The 23660-nt window shown below is 42.4% G+C and overlaps 1 protein-coding gene across 2 annotated transcripts in view; it reads left to right on the top strand.

Moving 5' to 3' along the window:
- GLS (glutaminase) overlaps positions 1-23660 on the top strand; it is a 752941-nt gene that overhangs the window by 266915 nt on the left and 462366 nt on the right. For both annotated transcript variants that reach the window (XM_068244915.1, XM_068244916.1), the window contains exon 8: positions 13948-13980. In XM_068244915.1, coding sequence (XP_068101016.1) covers positions 13948-13980 — 33 coding nt within the window. The remainder of the gene's footprint in view (positions 1-13947; positions 13981-23660) is intronic.

The raw sequence follows: 23660 nt of genomic DNA, 5'->3' as shown, positions 1-23660 counted from the left end.
AGGAGGCGGATCCGCAGGGGTGGCAGAGGACGAAACCGAGCTCGAAAAGAATGTGACCTGGGACTCTCCAGTAGCGGTCAGGTCATTGCACGGAAGTTACATAGTTACAGTTATTTGGGTTGAAAAAAGACATACGTCCATCGAGTTCAACCAGAGAACAAAGTACAGCACCAGGCTGCTCCCTCACATATCCCTGTTGATCCAAAGGTAGGCGAAAAACCCTTACAAGGCATGGTCCAATTAGCCCCAAAAGGGAAAAAATTCCTTCCCGACTCCAGATGGCAATCAGATAAAATCCCTGAATCAACATCATTGGGCATTACCTAGTAATTGTAGCCATGGATGTCTTCCAACGCAAGGAAAGCATCTAAGCCACCTTTAAATGCAGGTATAGAATTTGCCATAACTACTTCCTGTGGCAATGCATTTCACATCTTAATCACTCTTACTGTAAAGAACCCTTTCCTAAATAAATGGCTAAAACGTTTTTCCTCCATGCGCAGATCATGTCCTCTAGTCCTTTGAGAAGGCCTAGGGACAAAAAGCTCATCCGCCAAGCTTTTATATTGCCCTCTGATGTATTTATACATGTTAATTAGATCCCCTCTAATGCGTCTTTTCTCTAGACTAAATAAACCCAGTTTATCTAACCTTTCTTGGTAAGTGAGACCTTCCATCCCACATATCAATTTTGTTGCTAGTCTCTGCACCTGCTCTAAAACTGCAATATCTTTCCTGTAATGTGATGCCCAGAACTGAATTCCATATTCCAGATGTGGCCTTACTAGAGAGTTAAACAGGGGCAATATTATGCTAGCATCTCGAGTTTTTATTTCCCTTATAATGCATCCCAAAATTTTATTAGCTTTAGCTGCAGCGGCTTGGCATTGAGTACGATTATTTAACTTGTTGTCGATGAGTGCTCCTAAGTCCATCTCCAAGTTTGATGTCCCCAACTGCATCCCATTTATTTTGTATGGTGCTAGACCATAGGTACGACCAAAATGCATGACTTTAAATTTTTCAACATTGAATTTCATCTGCCATTTTTGTGCCCATATAGCCATCCTATCCAGATCCTGTTGCAATATGTCCCCATCTTCCTGAGAGTTGATGATTTTGCACAATTTTGTATCATCTGCAAAAATAGCAACATTGCTTTCTACTGCATCTACTAGGTCATTAATAAATGAATTGAAGAGCACTGGACCCAGTACAGACCCCTGTGGGACCCCACTACTAACAGTCACCCATCTTGAGTATGATCCATTGACCACAACTCTTTGTTTTCTCTCTATTAGCCAGTTCCCTATCCATGCACACAGACTCTTCCCCAGTCCTTGCATCCTCAACTTTTGCACGAGACTTTTGTGTGGGACAGTGTCGAAGGCCTTTGCAAAGTCCAAGTATATCACATCTACAGCAATCCCAAAATCCACATTAGTGTTCACTACCTCATAAAAGCTGAGCATGTTAGTCAAACAGGACCTGTCTTTAGTAAACCCATGTGGATGCTGAGAAATAAGATTTTCTACTATGAAGTCATGTATAGTATCTCTTAGTAACCCCTCAAATAGTTTGCACACAACTGATGTTAAGCTTACAGGTCTATAATTTCCTGGATCTGATTTTTTGCCCTTCTTAAATAATGGGAAAACGTGGGCTGTACGCCAATCCACTGGGACTCTGCCAGTTGAAAGAGAGTCACAAAAGATAAGATAAAGGGGTTTATCTATAACTGAACTTAATTCCCTTAGGACCCGAGGATGCATGCCAGGTGCCTTGTCTATTTTTAATTTATTTAGTCTTGCCTTCACTTCTTCCTGCCTTAAGTATTTAATATTACAGTTGGAAGATTGAGACTCTTCTGCATCTGTAATTTGCAACAGTGATGTTTCCCTTGTGAAGACAGAAGCACAGAAAGCATTTAATAACTCTGCCTTACCTTGGTCATCCACCATTGAGTTCCCACCCTCATCCTTTAGGAGTCCAATACAGTCAACCCTTCTTTTTTTAGAGTTGATGTACTTGTAAAACTTCTTTGGGTTAGATTTGTAATCCCTTGTGATTTGATTTTCAGCTTCAATCTTTGCCAGCCTAATTTATTTTTTACAACTTTTATTGCACTCCTTATAATTGCTTAATGCAGCCCCGGTCCCCACCTGTTTTGGGACCTTATAGGCATTCTTTTTCCCCTTCATTTTATCTCTAACCTTTCTATTCATCCATAGAGGTCTTTTTTTTTATTCCTAGACCTTTTGTTTCCATATGGGATATACATACTACAATATTAAAAACTTAGTGCCTGCCTGAGTTGATTGAACTTGGCTTTTCTAAAATTTATAGTTTTAGTGGTCCCGCTGCCACGACCTATCCGTCACCAAATCAAATGTTATCATGTTGTGATCACTACTTCCCAAATGTTCTTGAACCTGCACATTTGATACATTATCTGGTCTATTAGAAATGATCAAATCCAGTAACGCATTCCATCAATTTGGTTCCGTTACCATTTGAGTCAAGTAATTGTCCTTTAGTGATGCCAGAAATCTGCTGCTTTTACCATAATGGGTAGCCTCAATACTCCAGTCAATGTCTGGAAAGTTGAAGTCACCCATAACTATGACCTCATTTTTACTTGCAGCTTTTTCAATCTGCTGTAGTAATTGCAGATCTGTAGCTTCATGAATATGTGGTGGCCTGTAGCATACCCCAATAAGCAATTGGCAACCTTTATTTCCACCATGAATATTTACCCAAACTGACTCCACATCTTCACAATCTTCCTCCATCTCATCGTTCAGGACAGCTGTAAAAGAATTCTTAACAAAAAGACAAACTCATCCACCTTTTTTCCCAGTTCTATCCTTCCTAAACACGTTGTATCCTTCTAAATTTGCTATCCAGTCACAGCTTTCATCCATCCATGTCTCGGTTATTCCCACAATGTCATAACCTTTGTCAGTCACAATGAACTGTAGTTCGTCCATTTTATTTGCCAGGCTTCATTGGTTATCATGCACTTTATATTTTTATCACCACATTTTCCAATTTTGGTTACATGAAATGGGCTACTTGAAGTTTTACCAACCTCCTTACTCTTTACACTGTCCCCACCCCCCCTCTCCACCCCCATAATGTTAGGCTCCCACTGTCTTTTTACCTCATCTTGTCTACATATTGAGACTTTACCCTCCCGCCTCCCCCCAGATCCTAGTTTAATATATCCTCCAACCGTTTAGCCATCTTCTCCCCCAATGCAGCTGCACCCTCCACATTAAGGTGCAGCCCTTCACTGCTGTAGAACCTGTAGCTGACTGCAAAGTCTGCCCAGTTCTCCAGGAACCCAAACCCCTCCTTCCTACACCAATTTCTCTGCCACTTATTTAATTCCCTAAGCTCCCTCTGTCTGTCAGATGTGGCACTGGCAGTATTTCAGAAAACACCACCTTGGAGATCCTTGCTTTAAGTTTCTCTCCAAGCTATTCTGCCCCCTGCCGGTTCTATTATGTAGGTAAAACAACAAAACCTTTAAAGGAAAGGGTAGGGGAGCACTTGAAGTCCATAAAATCAGGGAAAGGGTGCCCCTGACTCTCAAAACATGTGAGGGAGGTCCATGAGGGCAGGTCATCATGTCTGAGATTTGCTGGCCTTTTACATGTGGCCCCATCAAGGAGAGATGGCAATCGAGATCGTGAGTTAACCCGACGGGATTCGAGGGTGATTTTACGCATGGAGGCTATGGGCCCTTTAGGCCTCAATAACAGACTGGATATGGCTTGCTTCTTGGACCCTTAAGAGGGTGTCATTCAGAAGCACCCCACATTAGGTTAGTAAGTGAAGGTTAGAGCCCCCCAACATTATTACCTTAAGGGGGCTTTCCCCCTCCTCCTTTCCCCTTTTCCTCTCTTCTCCCCTGTTGACCCCCCTTCTCCTTCCCCTTGTTCCGGGGATGTGACCTTCTCCCCTCTTCCCTTTTCCCTTCTGTGTGTCTGCCCCTTGTCTGTTTGCCCTCCCCCCCCCTTTGGCCTTTTCTCTTTCCTTTCCCCCTTCCCTCGTCTTAACGCAGGGGTGTAAGTATTCACTAGTGAGAGGGGTGTTGCTCCCCCCCTCATGTCTTTTGCCCCAGGGATGGCGGGAGGTGTGACGAGGCCACTGGTGAAATAGGGGACCTGGCATACAGGGGATGACTAGGGTTGGGGGGCACTCCATGGATTGGGGATTGCCCAGGATGGGCCTTCACCAGGAGTGTGCCCTCTTAAGCTTTAGGACAAAAGCAGGGGAATGGTGTATTAACCCACCTCATTTTCAGTTCTTTTTCCTGGGGTCACGTACATGACCAACCAGGAGCGAACAACCCCTTGTCACCATGCTGCACATGGCCAGCTGAATGACTGTCCCCCTGACTTTGGGGACGCGCACATGTTCATGCCCCGTGTTATCCCCCCCCCCCCTACCTACCCCATCCTCCTCCTATTGTGGTGATTTTCTTCCCGTTTTTCTCCCACCTTCCCCCCCTCCCCTTCTGGGGTTTCCCCTTTTCCTTCTCCAAATTCCCCTTTTTGCACAGTTGTTTCCACATTGTAATCCCCCCCCGATCTGGTCAGAGACACAGACGTGCATAAGAGACACATATAGGGTCCCATGTCACCACCTTGTGGCTTGAGAAGGGAAGGGGTAGGAACAGGTACTGGGAGTGTCTGGCTAACTCCTTGTTATTGTTCTATTAGGTGAATACACCTTTTAACATTTATCTGTACACAGGGGTATATCCCCAGCCCAGCATGGGGTTTCAATTTGGGGGTATTACATTTTTAAAGTGTGTAATAAAGGTGTTTTTATGAATTAAGTAGTCAAGCCATGCTGCTGGAGCGAGCTATAATTATACAGCAAGGCGCACGTTCATTTAATAGGTTTACACGGTTAATGAGCATGTTTTGGAATTTGTATTATTGTATTATTATATTTTTGTATAATGGATTCTTTAATGAGCACACTATGGAAGTTTTGTACTGAGTTATGTACGCGCAAGCACTTTCACGCAATGTTTAGCCTTCTACACTCTGCTGTCTGTATGTAGTCATGGCAGCACTAATCACTTCCCTCTCCTGTTGATACACGGCGAGTCCCCGCCCCCTCACCTTCAACCCTCATGACTTCATCTCACATTGGCCAATGGCGGCAATGCTGGGCGTGGCCTAAGGGCTCATCACGGAAGCCAAGCGCGCCGCCGCTGACCCAAGGACACAGTGCACGTGAGCAACGCCGAACCGGCCTGAAACTGCTGTAGTGCCGTCCTACATCCCCTGGTCACCGCTCTATCTCCATCACCCTGACGCCACACAGCAACTCAGGTCAGACGTACCTTGGATTATTACATGTGTGGAACTGTTCTGTATTATAGACATGGCGGTGGTTTGAATAAAGCCTTTTAAAGGAACAGTGCCCGGACCAGCTTTCTTGTATGAAGTGTTTTCCATGTGTTTTTCTGCTATTCCGGCCGGTAGCACGCCCTGTGGCTACCCTGTTTCTGCACCATACCAGTGGTCTGAGGTAAGAAAGCACATTATTTTGTTTCGGTGCACTTTTGTTTCATTGCGTGCGGACATAGCCCTCCACCTCCGTTACTGGGTGCCGAGTAAATTCTTCTCAAGTGTACTTGCTATTCAAGGATATTTATGATAAAAACACCCATGGAGAAATACAGATTGATACTGAATTTAAAACCATTAAATCTGTTCATTCAGTCCGTAAGATTTAGAATGGAGACAGTATTTACAGTGAGAAACCTGCAAAATCTAAAGGTTTTTATAATAAACAGATCTTACAGAGGCATGTCCCCATACAAGAAAAGTCTCAGAGGTATCTGAGGTTCAGCATTCAAGGAAAAACTGGGATAGAGCATTATCAATTCTCCTGTCTCCCATTCGGGATCTCTTCTGCACCCAGAATTTTTACCAAGATTATGGCAGAGATTGTACAGACTTTACAACTGAAGGGGATCATTATAATCCCATATCTGGATGATTTACTGGTGATAGCAGACAGTGTACAGTTGCTGGAAGATCACAAGCAGACAGTGTTAAAACAACTAGACGATGCAGGGTGGTAAATAAGAAAATCAGAAGTCTCACCTAGTACCGACAGACAATTCAATTTCTAGGATTCATTGTAAATTCACCACAGGGAAAGTTTGTGCTTCCAGAAGAAAAATTTCAAAAAGTTCAATCAGCGATTCGGTAATTCCAGGAGGCAGACATGATCTTGATTCGCCAATTGATGAGTGTAATAGGTCTGCTGACTTCCACTGCACCAGCAGTCTATTGGGCGATGATGAATGTAAAAACTCTTTAGAGCTGGTTACTTACAAATTGGGACAAAAGTCAAGAATCCTTAGATCAGATTGTAGAAATTCCAATTTCAGTAAAGGAGTCGGCATGTTTGTGGACAGAAAGGAAAAACATAGATCAGGGAAGATTATGGAGACTCCTGATAACAAAGATCATAACGACAGATGCAAGTCTGCTAGGTTGGGGAGCTCATATAGACAATCAGTGTCTACACGGAGTTTGGTCAACCCAGATAAGACACGAGTCCTCAAACTACAGAGAATTAAAGGCAGTAGAGAATGTTCTGCAGCAGGTATCGACAGTTCTTATAGGCCAGCATGTTCAGATCAGGTCAGACAATACAACGGTGGTTTCATACATCAACCGACAAGGGAGAACCAAATCCAAGAAACTGGGCAGAAAAAAAAATGTATTGTCGATATCTGCAGTACATTTGAAAGGAGGATTGAACCAGATGGCAGATGTTCTAAGCTGACAAAAGATTTCAAACTCTGCATTTATGCTGAATCCGTAGGTATTCAGAAAGATAGCAAAAATATGGGGAGAACCCCAAATATATTTGTTTGCAAATCTTCACAACAGCCAGTGCAAGAAGTTTTTCTCACTAGATCTGAGGGGAGCTTTTGGCATCGATTCCTTAGCCCCGGCTTGGGAGTTCAAAAGGGCTTATGCATTTCCACCAATTTCTCTGATGCTGTTTAGGTTTACAGAAATTGAAAGCCTCAAAGATGACTCTCATTTTCATTGCACCAGACTGGCCGAAAAGAACGTGGTACCCACTTCTACTGTCCATGTTGGAAGTATTGAGCTGCGACGAACAGTTCTGCTCTATTTTTGAAGATAGAGTGGTTCTGACAACAGTAACAGAGTTTCTTCCAAAGGTTTAATGTGTATCAAATAGAATGCAGGATATTTTGTTACAAAGCTAGCCATCCTAAAGAAGAAAGATGGCAAAGGTAAATGTAACATTTTTGTTTGTTTATCTCCAAAGGATGGAGGAAATTAGGAAAACAAAAGATGTATTTGGAAACTTGAGCAAAAGTTGAGAAGAATGGCAAAAGACTCAATTGCAAGAAGGATTCGGGTTTGTATAATGGAGGCATATAAGAGGTCACAGCCCACTCCGCTAGACTTATGGCAATTTCCTGGGCCTATAGAGCTGGAGCATCGGCATCAGAGATTTGTCGGGCAACAACCTGGAAGAATGTCAACACGTTTATCAGGCATTACCGACTGGATTTGATGTCAGCAGGAGAACAATTGTTTGGAAGGAAGGTTCTTCAGGCTGTGATAACAACCACGTGAACCTCTTTCTCACCTATAAAACTGCTGAGCAGTAATTAAAATTTTTGGATCTCCCTATCACAAGTCCAACTGGAAAATTATTAACCACCATTTATAGGAAACCCATGGCCATCAACAGCCTACTACATTATAGTTCACACCATACAAACACAACCATTGGAATATTATCCTCAATGATCGTGACCTCAGACCTTTTCTGACCAACGAACTGAGTGTAACAGCGAAGAGGAGACCTACACTAAAGACGTTATGTAGGAGTCATTACCAGAGACCCTTTAATATGCCAGCTGTAAAAGGAAGCTACCCATGCTGTGATGCTTTGTGTGTTCCAGTATGGTGGCCACAAGATTTATCACGTTTTGCAATGCTTGTAAAATATACTATATTAACAGCTTTATCAACTGTAAAACACCGGTGGCTTACTTAATACAATGCCCATGCGGATAGCAGTATGTTGTCCAGACAAAAAAATGCCCTCAAGTTGAGGCTACAAAAACACATCTCAATAGCCAAACTGTCCAGTGGGGACAACAAACAGGAAAACACTTAGCATACTAGCACTTCATGCCTTACTTTCACAAGGAGGCTCTTTCAGAGGATGGTTATCCAGTGTACTTGGAAACATCAAACAAGGGATTCAAGGAGGAAATGTGAGAAACGGACTTCTCCATGCTGAATTAAAATGGATCTATAAACTTCAAACCAGGAGTCCTCTAGGGCTGAATAAGGAATTTAGTTTGGGTTGTTTTCTCCCCCAATAAGGCTTTCCTATTTATGCAATTTTCAGCCTGATTCTGCCCCTCCTCTCTTCCTTCTGTTTTCTACTTTCAATACAGGCCTTTTTCTTTCATACCTTGCTCATTATTAAGTTGATTTTTCTGACTTTAATTATGTTGTGTGGCAAATGTTTTTAGGGTGATGTTTAACAATACGCAGTCCTGGAAGTATTTAAGCATTACATGAATTATTCTACACCTTCACAGTGTGCATACACTAGCTGTATGTGATTAGCGGCCTATATTAAATCATTTCTCTTTCTCATGAGCATTGTGCACTTTTTTGATCGCCTGTAGTTCTGGCTCATTATTTCTTTTTGTAGTTTGAATTGCGGCCATTGAAGATTCACTCCTTTACACTCCCCCCCCCCCCCCCCCCACACCTTTTTTTTTTATTTTTCATAATCTTGAATTTCGTTATTTACCAGACCACCAATTTTGTGGCAATTTGTAATCTCTTTTTTTCATATGATTTAGCAGTTTGTTAGTAGCGACAATCCTTATTGCAATTTTTCACTCATTCATCATCACTGCATTTTAAGGGTCTCACATCTGCATTTTAAGCTTGTCCTCCACATCATTGTGATTATATTGTTAATTATGTTAATGTATTGTAGAATTTAATTGTCTTTTGTAATCCACATATATCCCTTCGCCCCAGGAATCCACATTAGTATTTGCAATTAGGGAATTGTGCACGCACATCAACAACGATGCATGGTGTGCTGATGTCAGAAGCATGGCCACACCCACCCAGATGTCCAATTGATGGGTTGTTTGCAGTGGCATAGGGACATATAAGGGAACCCCTACACACTATTCCCCCAGGAAGCAGAGTTATCTGCAGAATCCGTGAGACAGGCACGGTTTGGGGGGCAACCATTCAGCAGTAGAGGACGGGGATTCCGATAGTAAGCGGAACCTCTTCCTTATCCAGATTTATGTGTTCATCTGGTATAACTTCATCGCTGTTCACATGAGGCAACCATTTGTGGTGTGTTTTAACATACTTGATTATTGTACTTGGGAGGCTACCAATCTGATAGATAGATTCAGATGCTGCGTAATATGTTGGCTCTTTATAAATACAATAAATAATAATAATAATGTCACTGACTTGTACTCTATGTGCAGATGTGCGCATTATTGTATGACTTCCTACTTGTTGCTTACCCCCTGTTGTGCTTTTATCCTGGTAGAAGTCCCTAATAAACTTTTGAACATTTGTTTCTCTGGTTGTTTACGAACGAATATGGATGTCTTTGTTTAAAAGGCATAAATGACTTCATCCAGACTTCACTACAGAAAAGTGGTGTGGATGTTTCAAGTTGCAGAATAAGGACTTAACCACTCTGCGACTGCCTAATGCTGATCGGCTCTCTTGTTCCTCAACGATGCCATATGGCGTCATCTCGTGAGGTGCGTGATTTGACGGGAGCTTGCGTTTGCACAAGCTCCTGTCATTGTAAACATGGGATCAGAGCTGGCAGGCTGTTTTCAAGATTTATAAGGCAACATTTATTTATATAGCCCTGCCATCCTATGCAGCGCTGCACAGAGGATCGTCTTGTCACTAAACTGTCACTTGGAGAGGCTCACAATGTAATCCTTTTCATAGGCATATGCCTATGCAAGTTTACTGTATGTATCTTTGCCTATTGCCGATTTAGGGATGGGAGGGCGGAATAAAAAAGTTTATATTTTTTTCATTAAAATCAGGATTTTTTTGATTAATTAAAAAAAATTACAGCAGCAATCAAATACCACCAAAAGAAAGCTCCACTCCATTAGTGGGATGAGAAGGAGGTAAAATTCATTTGGGTGCTAAGTTGTATGACTGAGCAATAAACCACTACATTTGTTAGAGTGCCAAATTGTAAAAAAATGGCCTGGTCACTAGGAGGTATAAACCTCTGGTCCTCAAGTGGTTAAAGAGAAATGAGGGGCATGGTTGGGTTGTCAGAAGAAAGCTATTACTGTGCCAATGTCACAAAATAGTCCTCTTAAAGAAACCTGTTATGAGAAAAAGTTCCTCTAGGGGATACTCACCTCGGGTGGGGGAAGCCTATCGAGGCTTCCTCCTGTGTCCCACGGCAGCGGCGAAAAAGCTCCCGGGATGGTGGGGATGTAAATATTTACCTTCCCTGCGCAGGCGCAGTATCGGCTCTCCGCTCGGAGATAGGCGGAAATAGCCGATCACTGTCAGGCCACTCTACTGTGCAGGCGTAAGTCTCCTCCGCCTGCGTAGTAGAGTGGACCCGACAGAGATCGGCTATTTTCACCTATCTCCGTGCTGGGTGCCTCAACAGTGCCCCCCCTGGAGCCAGGGAAGGTAAATATATTAGCCATGTCGAGCTTGTCGAGCCCGGATTGCGGGACACTTCGGGGGAGCCAGCGCTGGATTGCTTGCAGCTACAGCAGAGGGGGAAGCCTCATTGGGACCCTGAGTCTTCCCCCTACCGAGGTGAGTACCCCCCAGGGTTTTTTTTTGTTTACGGATTCTCTTTAAAGGGAACCGAAACTGAGAAGGATATGGATTTTACCGTTTAAAATAATACCAGTTGCCTTACTCTACTGCTGATCCTGTGTCTCTAATACTTTTAGCCACAGTTCCTCAACAAGCTTGCAGATCAGGTGCTCTGACTGAAGTCAGAGCACCTGATCTGCTGCATGCTTGTTTCATGTGTGATTAAGCCACTACTGCAGCAAAAGAGATCAGCTGGACTGACAAGCATCTGGTATTGTTTAAAAGGAAACATCCATATCGCTCTCAGTTAAGGATCGCTTTAACCACCACTTCCTACCAGAGAGCGAGAAAATAAGTCACTACACTCTCCTCTCTACAAAATCCTGGATAACACTATTCATGTATCTCTGAGCTGATAAAAAAGCGACAGAGTTGAAAATAAATAACCGCAAACCCCCTCCTCCCGCCAGGGAATTCAAGGGCAAGACTATAGAGTAAGCATGTGTAAAGTAAACATTGCAGGAGAAGAGATGCAGCATGGAGTAAGGTATAGCCAGTTCTTGTGTGTTCATGTATCAAGCACAGTTTAAATGAAAGAGCGAGAGAGACAAATAAAATGTGTGGGTTTAATATACAATATACTGCTTACGTTAAAGCTATAATGGATAAAAATGTATAAATAGTGTTGTGTTTTCTTTTCATGGTCCTGACATCACACTGTGGGAGGGGTTTAACCACAGTATCAGCCATACAGAGCCCCCTGATGATCTGTTTGAGAAAAGAAAAAGATTTCTCATGGTAAAGGCGGTATCAGCTACTGATTGGGATAAATGTCAATCCTTGGTTATAGTTTCTCGTTAAGGATTGTGTTAATTTGAGATGTCTCATAGTTTAATTTGTATTCCATTACAAAGAAGAGATTTGTTTTGACTGAATACTCAGCTGCTATAGACTTGTGTTGTTTTTTTTTGTTTTTTAATACCACAGTTCTGGTAGGTGAGGTGGTAAGGGGATTCAGGACTCCTTAGATTATTGGAATAGGGTTTTTGATTTATGATGTAATATTTTTTCATTTAGGCTTCTTGCACACCAAGACGTTGTGTTAGGTGTCACGTTAAGGTCGCATAACGTGCACCTAACACAACGTATGGTGCTGCAAAAGCCGACGGTAGAGTGAGCCGCGTTCGGCGGCTCGATTCCTATAATGTCTCCCAGAGTGGCGCTGATTGGCCAGCGGGACCACGTGATGCGGAGCGAGACACTCCGCATCACGTGGTCCCGCCGGCCAATCAGCTGCCGCCAGTGCAGTGAATATTAAGTAGCCATGTGCGCGGCTACTGTAGCTGGCTCTTCCCGCCTCCTCTCCGCCCCCCACTGCGCATGTGCAAACAGTCTAACGCGGCTATAGCCGCTCCAACGCCGTAGCATGCTGCACTTTGCACCGAACGTGCAGCATTACATGTAACACAACGTGGGCTGTGTGAACAGCCCACTTGTGTTACATTGCTGTGCGTTGGGGGAGCGTTACAGGCGCACTAACGTGCGCCTGTAACGTCTTGGTGTGTAAGCAGCCTAAATATACAGTATATTGTGTTGTATGAAGTGGGAGGTCGTCTGGTGTGCAGACATAACTTGTCAATTGTGCCAAAGGCTGTCAATTTCTTGGCTAAAGAAAATCTATGTAAATAAATTGTGTGCTATATTTTATGCTCCAATTATTTATGGTGTGCTTTAAAGGGAAGGTTCAAGCAAAATAAGAGTTTCACTTACCTGGGGTTTCTACCAGCCCCATGCAGCCATCCTGTGCCCTCGTAGTCACTCACTGCTGCTCCAGTCCCCCGCTGGCAGCTTGCCGACCTCGGAGGTCGGCGGGACGCATTGCGTACATTTTTACGCATTCCCGCCAGTGCAGGAACATTAACACATACATTTTTACGCGTTACTGGTTCAATGCGTACATTTTTACGCATTGAACCAGTAATGCGTAAAAATGTATGTGTTAATGTTTCTGCACTAGCGGGAATGCGTAAAAATGTACGCAATACAACCCGCCGACCTCCGAGGTCGGCAAGCTGCCAGCAGTGAGTGGCTACGAGGGCACAGGATGGCTGCATGGGGCTGGTAGAAGCCCCAGGTAAGTGAAACTCATTTTTTTTATTTTGCTTGGACATTTCCTTTAAAGCAAACCTGTTTGGAAAAAAAAAAAGTTAAAAGTTGGTTACTTACCTGAGTAGTGGGAAGCTTCTATATGGTTCAGAGGATTCCCAGATCCTCTTTGAGTCTACCACTTTTCTTTTGGACGTGCTCACATCTTTTGTGCATGCACATCCATACTATACATGTGAGTACGGTCCGCACATGCCTAGGAGAATGAAGCCGCTCATGCATGACTGGACAAAACATGTATGAACGGCTTCATTCCACGAGGCATGCAAGTACCATATTTGCGCATGGCCAGTATAGATGTGATTGTCCATGGTGGGAGCGCATGCACAAGAAGCATTTTTGACAAGCTTAGCGGGCTGCAGGAGGATCACTGAAGCCTGTGGAGTATCCAAAGGCTTCCTCCTACTGATTAAGTACTGTATATAATTTTCTCTTCAATATCTGCTCCAGTTACTCTTTGAAATACAATTAAAGCCTGCTCTGTATGTTCTGAGGATGTTTATGGAAAATATATATATATATATATATATATATATATATATATATATATATATATGTTTGATTTTAACCTAAATGGCTGTGCTATAGAATTAAGAGTCTCACAGAAGAATTTATTTCGCCAAGTACAAACAGGGGTTTGTACCCGGAGTTCGTTTTGGCTCATACAGGTTTTGAAAGGATGGAGGATAATGTCTGAAAGTCAAATGGAAATTATATAGGTTATAGATTTTATCCTAAGTGGCTGTACTATAGGATTATGAGTCTCACAGAAGAATAAACAAAAAAAATGATGATATTAAAAGTGAAAGTTTTATTGTAAATGAATACTTCAACCACTGTTAAAATTCCTGACATTAATTAAAACATATGTTGTTTATTACAGCAGGGAGCAAGTAATGCAGAAAAATTTGACTATGTAAGTACTAACATTTTTGTTAATGCATGTTAAAGCTTTAAAGTATTTCTGTAAAAAATATTTTATACTATTATGTTGTTAGTGTCCTATAAGTCTGAGTTAATTTCTGTACTTAATGTTAAAGTTTTCAGCTGAAAGTGAGCATACAGTATTATACTTAACCACCCTGGCGTTCTATTAAGATCGCCAGGGCGGCTGCGGGAGGGTTTTTTTAAATAAAAAAAAAACTATTACATGCAGCCAACTGAAAGTTGGCTGCATGAAAGCCCACTAGAGGGCGCTCCTGAAGCGTAATTCCGATCGCCTCCGGTGATCAGAATTAACAAGGAAGGCTGCAATGAGCAGCCTTCCTTGTTTTGCTTGCCTCGTCGCCATGGCGATGAGCGGAGTGACGTCATAGACGTCAGCCGACGTCCTGACGTCAGCCGCCTCCGATCCAGCCCTTAGCGCTGGCCGGAACTATTTGTTCCGGCTGCGCTGGGCTCCGGCGGCCGGGGCGACCCTCTTTCGCCGCTGCATGCGGCGGCGATCAGGTAGCACACGCGGCTGGCAAAGTGCCGGCTGCGTGTGCTGCTTTTTATTTGAAGAAAATCGGCCCAGCAGGGCCTGAGCGGCAGCCTCCGGCGGTAATGGACGAGCTGAGCTCGTCCATACCGCCAGGATGGTTAAAGTAACTCCAGAGTTGGTCTAAAACAAACAAACTAATATCTGCATATCTAAGAAATATGTTGCAAGAATTGTATCTGGTGGTATTAAAAAGGAGACAGAGGAGTGCTTCTGTGTAAAGGATCTGCAAATGAAAGGCTAAAGAATTATTGTCACCCAAACTTGCTGGGTGTTTTTCATAATGCCAGCTAGCATTGAATGCCTGTCAGAGCTCTTTAAAGATTACCTGGTTTGTCGGTAGTCACAGCATTTCTCTTTTTTCTGCTGTCAGTGTCACTGGGGCTCTCCAATCTTTTACCTCTGTGCAGGAAACGCGGTCCCACTGTGCTCTGCATCACTGGATAAGAAAACAGTGTACAGGTAAAGTTCGAAAAATTACAATATCATGAAAAACTTCATTTATTTCAGTAATTTAACTTAAAAGGTGAAAATATAATAAATAGACCCATTACATGCAAAGCGAGATATTACAAGCCTTTTTGTTATAATATTGAGGATTATAGCTTACAGCTTATGAGGACCCCAAAGTCAAAATCTCAGAAAAGTAAAATATTACATGAAATCAATAAAACAAAATTCAAATTGAAAAATGTCAGACCTTTAAAAAATATAATCATGCATAGGTACTCAGTACTTGGTTTATGCTCCTTTTTCGTCAGTTACTGCCTCATTGTAGCGTGGCATGGATGCTATCAGCCCGTGGCACTGCTGAGATGTTATGGAAGACACTTCAATAGCTGCCTTCAGCTCTTTTTCATTGTTCGGTCTCATTTTTCTCATCTTTCTCTTGGCAATGCCCCATAGATTGTCTCTGGGATTCAGGTCTGGCGAGTTTGCTGGCCAATCAAGCACAGTAATCCCATGGTCATTGAACCAGGTTTTGGTGCTTTTGGCAGTATGGGTAGGTGCCAAGTCCTGCTGGAAAATGTCTGCATCTCCATAAATCTTGTCTGCTGAAGGGAACATGAAGTGCTCCAAAGTCTCCTGGAAGATGGCTGCGTTGACTGTGGACTTAATGAAGCACAGTGGACCAACACCAGCAGATGACATGGCTCCCCAAATCAACACACACTGTGGAAACTTCACACTTGACTTCAAGCATCCTGGATTGTGCGCCTATCCATTCTTCCTCCAGACTCTGGGTCCTTGGTTTCCAAATGAGATACAACATTTGCTCTCTACAAAAGAGGACTTAGGACCACTGAGCAAAAGACCTTTTTTTTATTTTTTTTTGGCCTAGGTAAGATGCTTCTGATGTTGTTTGTTATTTAGGAGCAGCTTGACAAAAAAGAATACAACATTTGAAGTTTATGTCCAGGATCCGTGCCATGCCTCAGCAAGTGGTTGCCCATGGCAACCCACCAGCTCAGGATTCTGAACACAGAACTGTTTTCCCTTCTAGAACCTTCAGACATTCCAGCCCCATCTGGTGGCTGGAATGTGTTATGCATCCCTGTTGAGCACGTGAGCTCACTTCCTGGACTATGTTTAAGACTTCCTTGTTTCATGCTAGTCGTCTGAGCATCAGGTTTCCTGTGTTCCTAGGTCCTGAGAGACTTATACCTTTATGAAATGATATTCTGGCTTTAATCCTTGGCAAAACCTTGACTATCCATTTGTCCTACGTTCCTGTACCTCACCTGATTCAGACTGATTTCCTGTCAACGAACTCCTAGGTTATTCCGGACTACGTCTACTGTCTTTTGTACCTGTACCTCACATCAAATTATCCAGTTACACTCAGCAGTCGCCTTTGGGCGTGCCCACCTGGTCTCCAGGTCTGCTCCCATTCGACCCCACAAGAGGATTCTTGCTACCCAGGTACGCGAAAACTTGTCAGTGTGCAGTGGCTCTTGATGCACTAACTCCAGCTTCAGTCCACTCCTTGTGAAAGTCCACAACACTTTTGAATGGCCTTTTCCTGACAATCAGCTCCAGGTTGCAGTCATTTCAGCTGCTTAGCACCTTTTTCTTCTTTCTGTTAATGTGCTTTGATACAGCACTTTGAGAACATCAAACTTCTTTTACAATTACCTTTTGAGGCTTTCCCTCCTTCTGGAGGGCGTCAATTATGGTTTTCTGCACAACTGTCAGGTCGGCAATATTTTCCATGATTGTGACTCTGAACCAGACTGAGAGACCATTTAAAGGCGCGGGAAACCCTTTGCAGGTGTTTTGGATTAATTAACTGATTAGAGTCTGACACTTTGAGCCTAGAATATTGAATTTTTTTTCACAATATTCTATTTTTCTGAGATTTTAATTTTGGGGTTTTCATAAGCTATAATACATAATCATCACAATTGTAACACAGGCTTGGAATATCTCACTTTGCAAGTAATGAGTATATTATATATATATATATATGTTTTTAAGTTGAATTATTTCGAACCTTACCTGTATGTATCATTCTTTGACCACAAATCACTTAGCACCTAGCTGGTGATAATAAGGGAAGGGAAAACTTATCTCAATACATTGTAAATGTTAATTCACTAAATAACCTATCCTTAAAGTGACTCTGTAACAAAAATTACAACGTTTTTTCTACCATCCTACAAGTTCCTAAACCTATTCTAATCTGTTCTGGCTCACTGCAGCACTTTGTACTATGACGGTCTCTGTAATAAATCAATGTATCTTTCCCCTGTCAGACTTGTCGGCCTGTGTCTGGAAGGCTGCCAACTCTTCCGTGCTGGTCTGTTCCTCTATGCACACTCCAGTGTGTGTTTTATTTACATAAGCCAGCAGCTTCTCTGCTATCTTATCAATGATAGAAGAGAGCTGGATAAAAACCCTCCTCTGTTAGGCTGTGAAAGTAGCTGGCTGACACATACTGAGGAATTACAAACACAGGCACAGGTAGAGCTGTCTGCAGGAAGCCTGTAATGTTCAGTGCATGAGAGAAGAAGGGGACAGAAGGTAAACACACAAATGATCTTTTGAGATTCAAAAGGAAAGCTGTATACAGCCTGCTTGTGTATGGATGTATTTTCTATGTGTGGACATATTGTACATCAATCTACTTCCTGTTTTGGTGGCCATTTTGTTTGTTTATAAACAAACATTTTAAAACTGTTTTTGACTACTTTTAATGCGGCGGGGAGCGGCGAAATCGTGACAGACGGTAATAGGAGATGTCCCCTAACGCACTGGTATGTTTACTTTTGTGCGATTTTAACAATACAGATTCTCTTTGAGGTTTTGTGGTGTTTTCACAGTGAGAGTGTTATCTTATCACGCCAGTCCTCTCTCCTCCGAGGAAAACCACCAAGCTATTTACTGCAGTAAATAGCTTGGCATTTTTTCTCTGAGGAGAGGGGAGGCGAGGCCAAGCGGCGGAAGTGTAGTGATGCGGGGTCTTTGGGGCGGCTTCATGGGACGAGACTCTGGAGGTAAATATAACTTTTCATTACAGCAGCGCTGACTGCTTTTTATTTTCTGCATGGAGGTCATCTTAAAGTTATCACCTCAACTGTAATGTCAACTGTAATGAGGGCTATGAAGGCTGCCATATTGATTTCCTTTTAAGCATTACCGGTTGCTTGGCAGCTTTGCTGATCATCTGCTTCTAATACTTTTAGCCATAGACCCTAAACAAGCATATGCAGATCAGCTATTTCTGACATTGTCAGACTGTTCACATGCTCAACCAAACTGCCTGATTGTCGTCGGAATTTGGTCTCTTGGACAACAATCAGGCATGTCTGCGTGTGGCAAATGACTAGATGAGCGACTGATGACGGGTGGTTTTCTCACTCACACAACTGTTGGGCTGAAATCATGCAGTTGGCCACATCGTTTGAACTATGTACTTGTTTTGAATGTGGCTAGGTGATATAGTCAATCATTTCACTTGCACGCTCAGTATGTGAGTTGGTTGTTTAGTTGGTTGTTGCGAAAATAATACAAGTTGTGTAAATGGTTTTCGTGGGGTAGGTCATGTTGTGGTGATGGTCGAGCACTTTGTTGGACATGTGTATGAGCCTTTACATGCAGCAGGTAGGGAGGGGAGGAGCACACGCAGGCAGAATGTAACTCCACCCCTTCTGCTGCATCCTCTGTCATAAAGATTACAGCCACCCTGCAGGAGGATACTGTGTATAGCAGCCAGGGAAGTAATGTGAATGAAATTGAGAGTGTACATCTTTGTGTGCCTGCTGTGTTTATTTATCTGTATATGTCATGGCAGTAATATTGGCCTGTCATCTGCAGACTAAAATTATATGTGTGTACGGAGCCTTACTTGGGTCTTCTTTAAGCCCCCCCATAGCCTTACATGTCCCTCTGCTTCTTCCTGGGTCTCTCCCTTTTGCCCTTACACCCCTCCAAAAGCTTGCCAACTTAACTAGTTGCAGGCTACTGTGCATTCAAGAACCCAGCCACATGCCTCCTTTTATTTGGGAACTTGATTGAGGACACTCATGGTTGGGGCCACACATGTGCAGTATGCACCAGGCAGTCTTTTGAAGAGGCACATAAGCACAATGGAGAGGTCTGTAAGGAAACTGAGGACCTGTAAGGCTATGGGTGGCTGGAAGAAGGCAAGTAAAACAGAACTCGTTCCCCCGATCTTAGGTTTACTTTAAGGACAGGTGAAGCCAGGTGATTATTCCTCACACACTTTAGAGTTAGCACTTTCTCTCTCCGAGTTAACATCCTATTCTTAAGTTACCCTCCCTAGCGGTATTGACGTAATACACATCAATACAAAACATGCTCTGAACAGTATTGATGTGCATACACGTCAATACTCTCCTGCACTGTATACTAGACCCTTGCTTGACACATTTTGGCAAGTTACAGGAAAAAAAGGTTATGAAAATAAATTGGCTTACCTTTTGCACAGAAATCCTGGGGAAAATGAATGCCAGGGAGGTTAAAAGGGAAAGTGTGTGTGTAATAAAAATTCAAAGTGAAAAGTAAAAAAATAGAAGATGGATCAATAAATGATATTTGCCATGTACCGGTATTTCATTTATGTTTGATCCCCCGTAATCCTGCTAGTCATAATCTTTACTTCTGGTAGACATGAAAAAAATGGACTGGACAGCACAAGTTGCACTTATCTATAAACATACCCACTATCAATCAGTGTGATACAAACAAACAAACACAGAACATTTATATCGCGCTTTTCTCCTGGCGGACTCAAAGCGCCAGAGATGCAGCCACTAGGACGCGCTCTATAGGCAGTAGCAGTGTTAGGGAGACTTGCCAAAGGTCTCCTACTGAAAAGGTGCTGGCTTACTGAACAGGCAGAGCCGAGATTCGAACCCAGGTCTCCTGTGTCAGAGGCAGAGCCCTTAACCATTACTCCATTCAGCCACTGTGATAGACTTGCTTGACAATTGGCAACAGCCGTTATCTCCCACAATGCAACGCGGTTCACAGACAGGAAACTGCCATGGCAATGACATCTCACTGTGAGAGGCGTTTCACCTCATTATCAGCTGCACATATTCAAAAATAGCTAAAACTTTCTCAGAGGAAAGAGGGTATCAATCTGATTGGGATGAAGTTCAATATTAGGTTAAAGTTTCTATTTCAGTTAAGGATTTGATCTTTAACCATTTGAGGTTTTTGCATTTCAGCTCTGTTACTATTGATACAAAATAATTTTTTTATTACTTGTACCATCAAAGTGATATACACTTTTGTTTTGTTTTTCGGAACAATCTAGGTACTTTTTTTCTAACAATTGCTTAATTTTCTAGACGTTTTCACCCTTTTGAATTTTCACATTACAAGTTCTACAGCTATAAAACGCATACAAATATGATATACGTCTCGTCCCGGTTAAAATGATACCACATATGCCATATTTCATCACTAGTTGGGCATGTAGCATATCATTATCACCACAATAAAAGAGTAAGGAGCGCTTAGCTATTTCGTGATTGTTTTACCTAAAAGCATGGGGAGCTTTACTGTGACAAAATGTCAACAACTTGAAAATAAAAGGATTGCAGACTTCTACAAACAATAATCACTTTATTAGCACAATCGATCAAAAACCCCTACAAAATCCCAGTTAGAAACAGACACATGGTGGTGTCTAACATGCCCCCCACTCTCACAGCCGGCTATGTAAAGCAACCTTCCACGCCACACACACATGCCAATCAACACTGGCCAATGACACTCCGTGTCCTCAACAGGACTTCAATCATAAAGGACAACTAATGGCACAAATAGAGACTGCTGCTGTGTTGTATCAAGCTCTGAAAGGCTGCATCAGATTTCCATGACCTTTGCAATAACGAAGATAATATGAGCGCACATATAGTTTGCCAGAGTATTTTCCAGCAGTGCACTGCTCTCTACAAGCAAGTCCCTGCTGTCATGCGGTTTAGACTTGATTCCATGCTGCACATAGTGTCACTCTTTCCCATGCAGTTTCAGAACGGAGGGGGGCTGACATAACATGCCATACTCCACCACTAGTATCATGTCCCCATCGAAGTTTCGTCAGGTGATTAGGAACCAGCGTAATATTGGTGGCATAAAAAACATTTCCCAGCCAATAGAAGTCCTTACTGGCTATTCTCGTTTCTGCCTGGTTAACAGGTGACTAGGATCCTTCTATTATTCAATTGGTTATTCAGCCTTCTTCTATTTCATTGATAGTGATGCAGTCTGCAGCCGTCCTAGTGAGCCCCCGAGTAGATGATATAGCGTATTTCAATTCATCAAGTCCGCATATGCATGCAAGTATATTTCCATAGCAAATTGTTATGCATTCTGTTTCACAGTAGGTTAACGCTGATGCAGCCTGCAGTCATCCTAATAAGTTCCTGAGTGGATTATATAGCAGATTTCAATTCATCAAGTCTGCATATGCATGCAAATAATTTTCATAGCCAATTGCTAGGCATTTTGATTTCACAGCAGGTTAATTATGATGTACTGGTGTAACAATCCCCATTAATCTGCTAACCTACAGTTCCTTTGTGGATTTTCCACAGTTCTCCCACCAATACTATTCAACTTTAAACCACCTTTTAAAGCAGTTATTGCAGAGTGATCTTCCTTACACTCCCACAATTATTCCATGCATACCAACATACATGCCACAGTATCTTTTCATTTGTAGTTTGCTTTTCTGCATTACCCAGGGGCATGACATTGTCTGTCCTTTTCTATTTAGGTAAAAACGGGCCAGTTGTAGGTCAAAGTTCAGGCCCTAAGGCATTACTGTTTTTAACTTAAAAATCCATCTGGATTCAATCCGGCTTAACATCCGATCTAAATCCCCACCCCATTTGGTATTTTCATTTTAATAATCCCTTTAAAATGGCGGCAGTCCGAATTTTTTCCATGATGAAGCATAAAGTGAAGTTCTCATCACCATTTTTTATATTGCTGACATGCTCCTGGATTCCTTTTTTAAAGGTGCAAGTACTTTTCCCAACATATCTTAAAGTGGAACTGTCCTTAAAATTTGACACTAAAAATATCTGATGTTTTGCTTAATACTGCTTTAATTAATAAAATGTATGTTTGCTGTAATATACCTGTCAGATGTACTTATTTCTGCTACTGCTTTCTAGTGCAGTGTGTGCAGCCATATGTTTGTTGGCAAGTTTACAGTGCCATCCAGTTGATTTCTACTTCCCTTAGCCCCTCCTAAAAGCAGCTCCTTTCTCCAATCACATGCAAATTAGCCTGTGATTGTGTACAGTTACAGTGATATCTGGCTGTGCTTGTGTTTGTAATGTATGCTGTGTTTTCTAGCCTGTCATTTTTCTGCTCTGTATTATTGGCTATCCTCTTTCAGCTTTATACTCTGCTTTTGTGTGTGCTCTGCAAATACGTTCAATCGTGTAAGCAGATTTGGCCAGCAATTATGTGCGATCATGTCAGCAGATTTGACCAGAAAACACGTTCAATCATGTTGGCAGATTTGACCTGCAAATACGTTCAATCGTGTTGGCAGATTTGACCAGCAATTATGTTCAATCATGTCGGCAGATTTGACCAGCAAATATGTTCAATCATGTTGGCAGATTTGAGCATAAAACACGTTCAATCAGGTTGGCAGATTTGGCCTGCAAATACGTTCAATCGTGTTGGCAGATTTGACCAGCAATTATGTTCAATCATGACGGCACACACACACACACACACACGCACGCACGCACACGCAGAGCAGGAGCCGGTGCGGATGTCCTCCAACAAATACCCTCCCCCCGCGCGCCACCCTCAGCAGCGGGAGCAGATTCACTCACCTCTGTACACATACATACACACATGCTCTCTCTATCTCTCTCTCTCTCTCTCTCATATATATATGCATATACATATGTGTATATATATATATATATATATGTGTATACACACGCACACACGCATACACATATATATATATATATACATACATACATACATACACGCATCATATATACACATACATACATACATACATACACACATATATACATACATACACACATACACACATATACACATACGCACACACATACATGCTCTGTACACATAAATACACACATGCTTTGTACACATACATACTCTATATACATACATGCACACATACACACATACATACACTATATATACACATCACATACACTATATACATACACACACACTCCATACATGCACATCAAATGCATAAACACACTGCATCCACACATAAACACAGCACCTCTCTCTCCTATAGCAGCAGTCAGCAGCATTTCCTGTCATCCACCTGTCTCTCCTTTTCTCTCCAGCCATTCTCAGTCTCTCAGGAGAAAAGGAGGAGGAGCTGGTCATTCCTCTCCACAGGAGTGTATCAGTGTAATCAGCTCAGGGTGGGGAAGCAGAGAGCTGTGTATCACACAGGAGGGAGGGGAGTACAGGCTGCAAACAGCCCAAAACAGTCTCCCAGTGTACTGTGCAAGCCTGCCGCTGCACCCTTTGTCACAGGGGGAGGGGTGTATTCATTTTTGTTATATTATAGAGTATATTTTGATTTATTTTGCCATATATACTAATGTTTTTGCCTACAA

This window comes from Hyperolius riggenbachi, chromosome 7 (assembly GCF_040937935.1).
Source record: "Hyperolius riggenbachi isolate aHypRig1 chromosome 7, aHypRig1.pri, whole genome shotgun sequence".
In the NCBI taxonomy this organism is placed as follows: domain Eukaryota; kingdom Metazoa; phylum Chordata; class Amphibia; order Anura; family Hyperoliidae; genus Hyperolius; species Hyperolius riggenbachi.
Note: the sequence above shows the minus strand (reverse complement) of the source record. Positions and strands in the feature narration are given on the sequence as shown.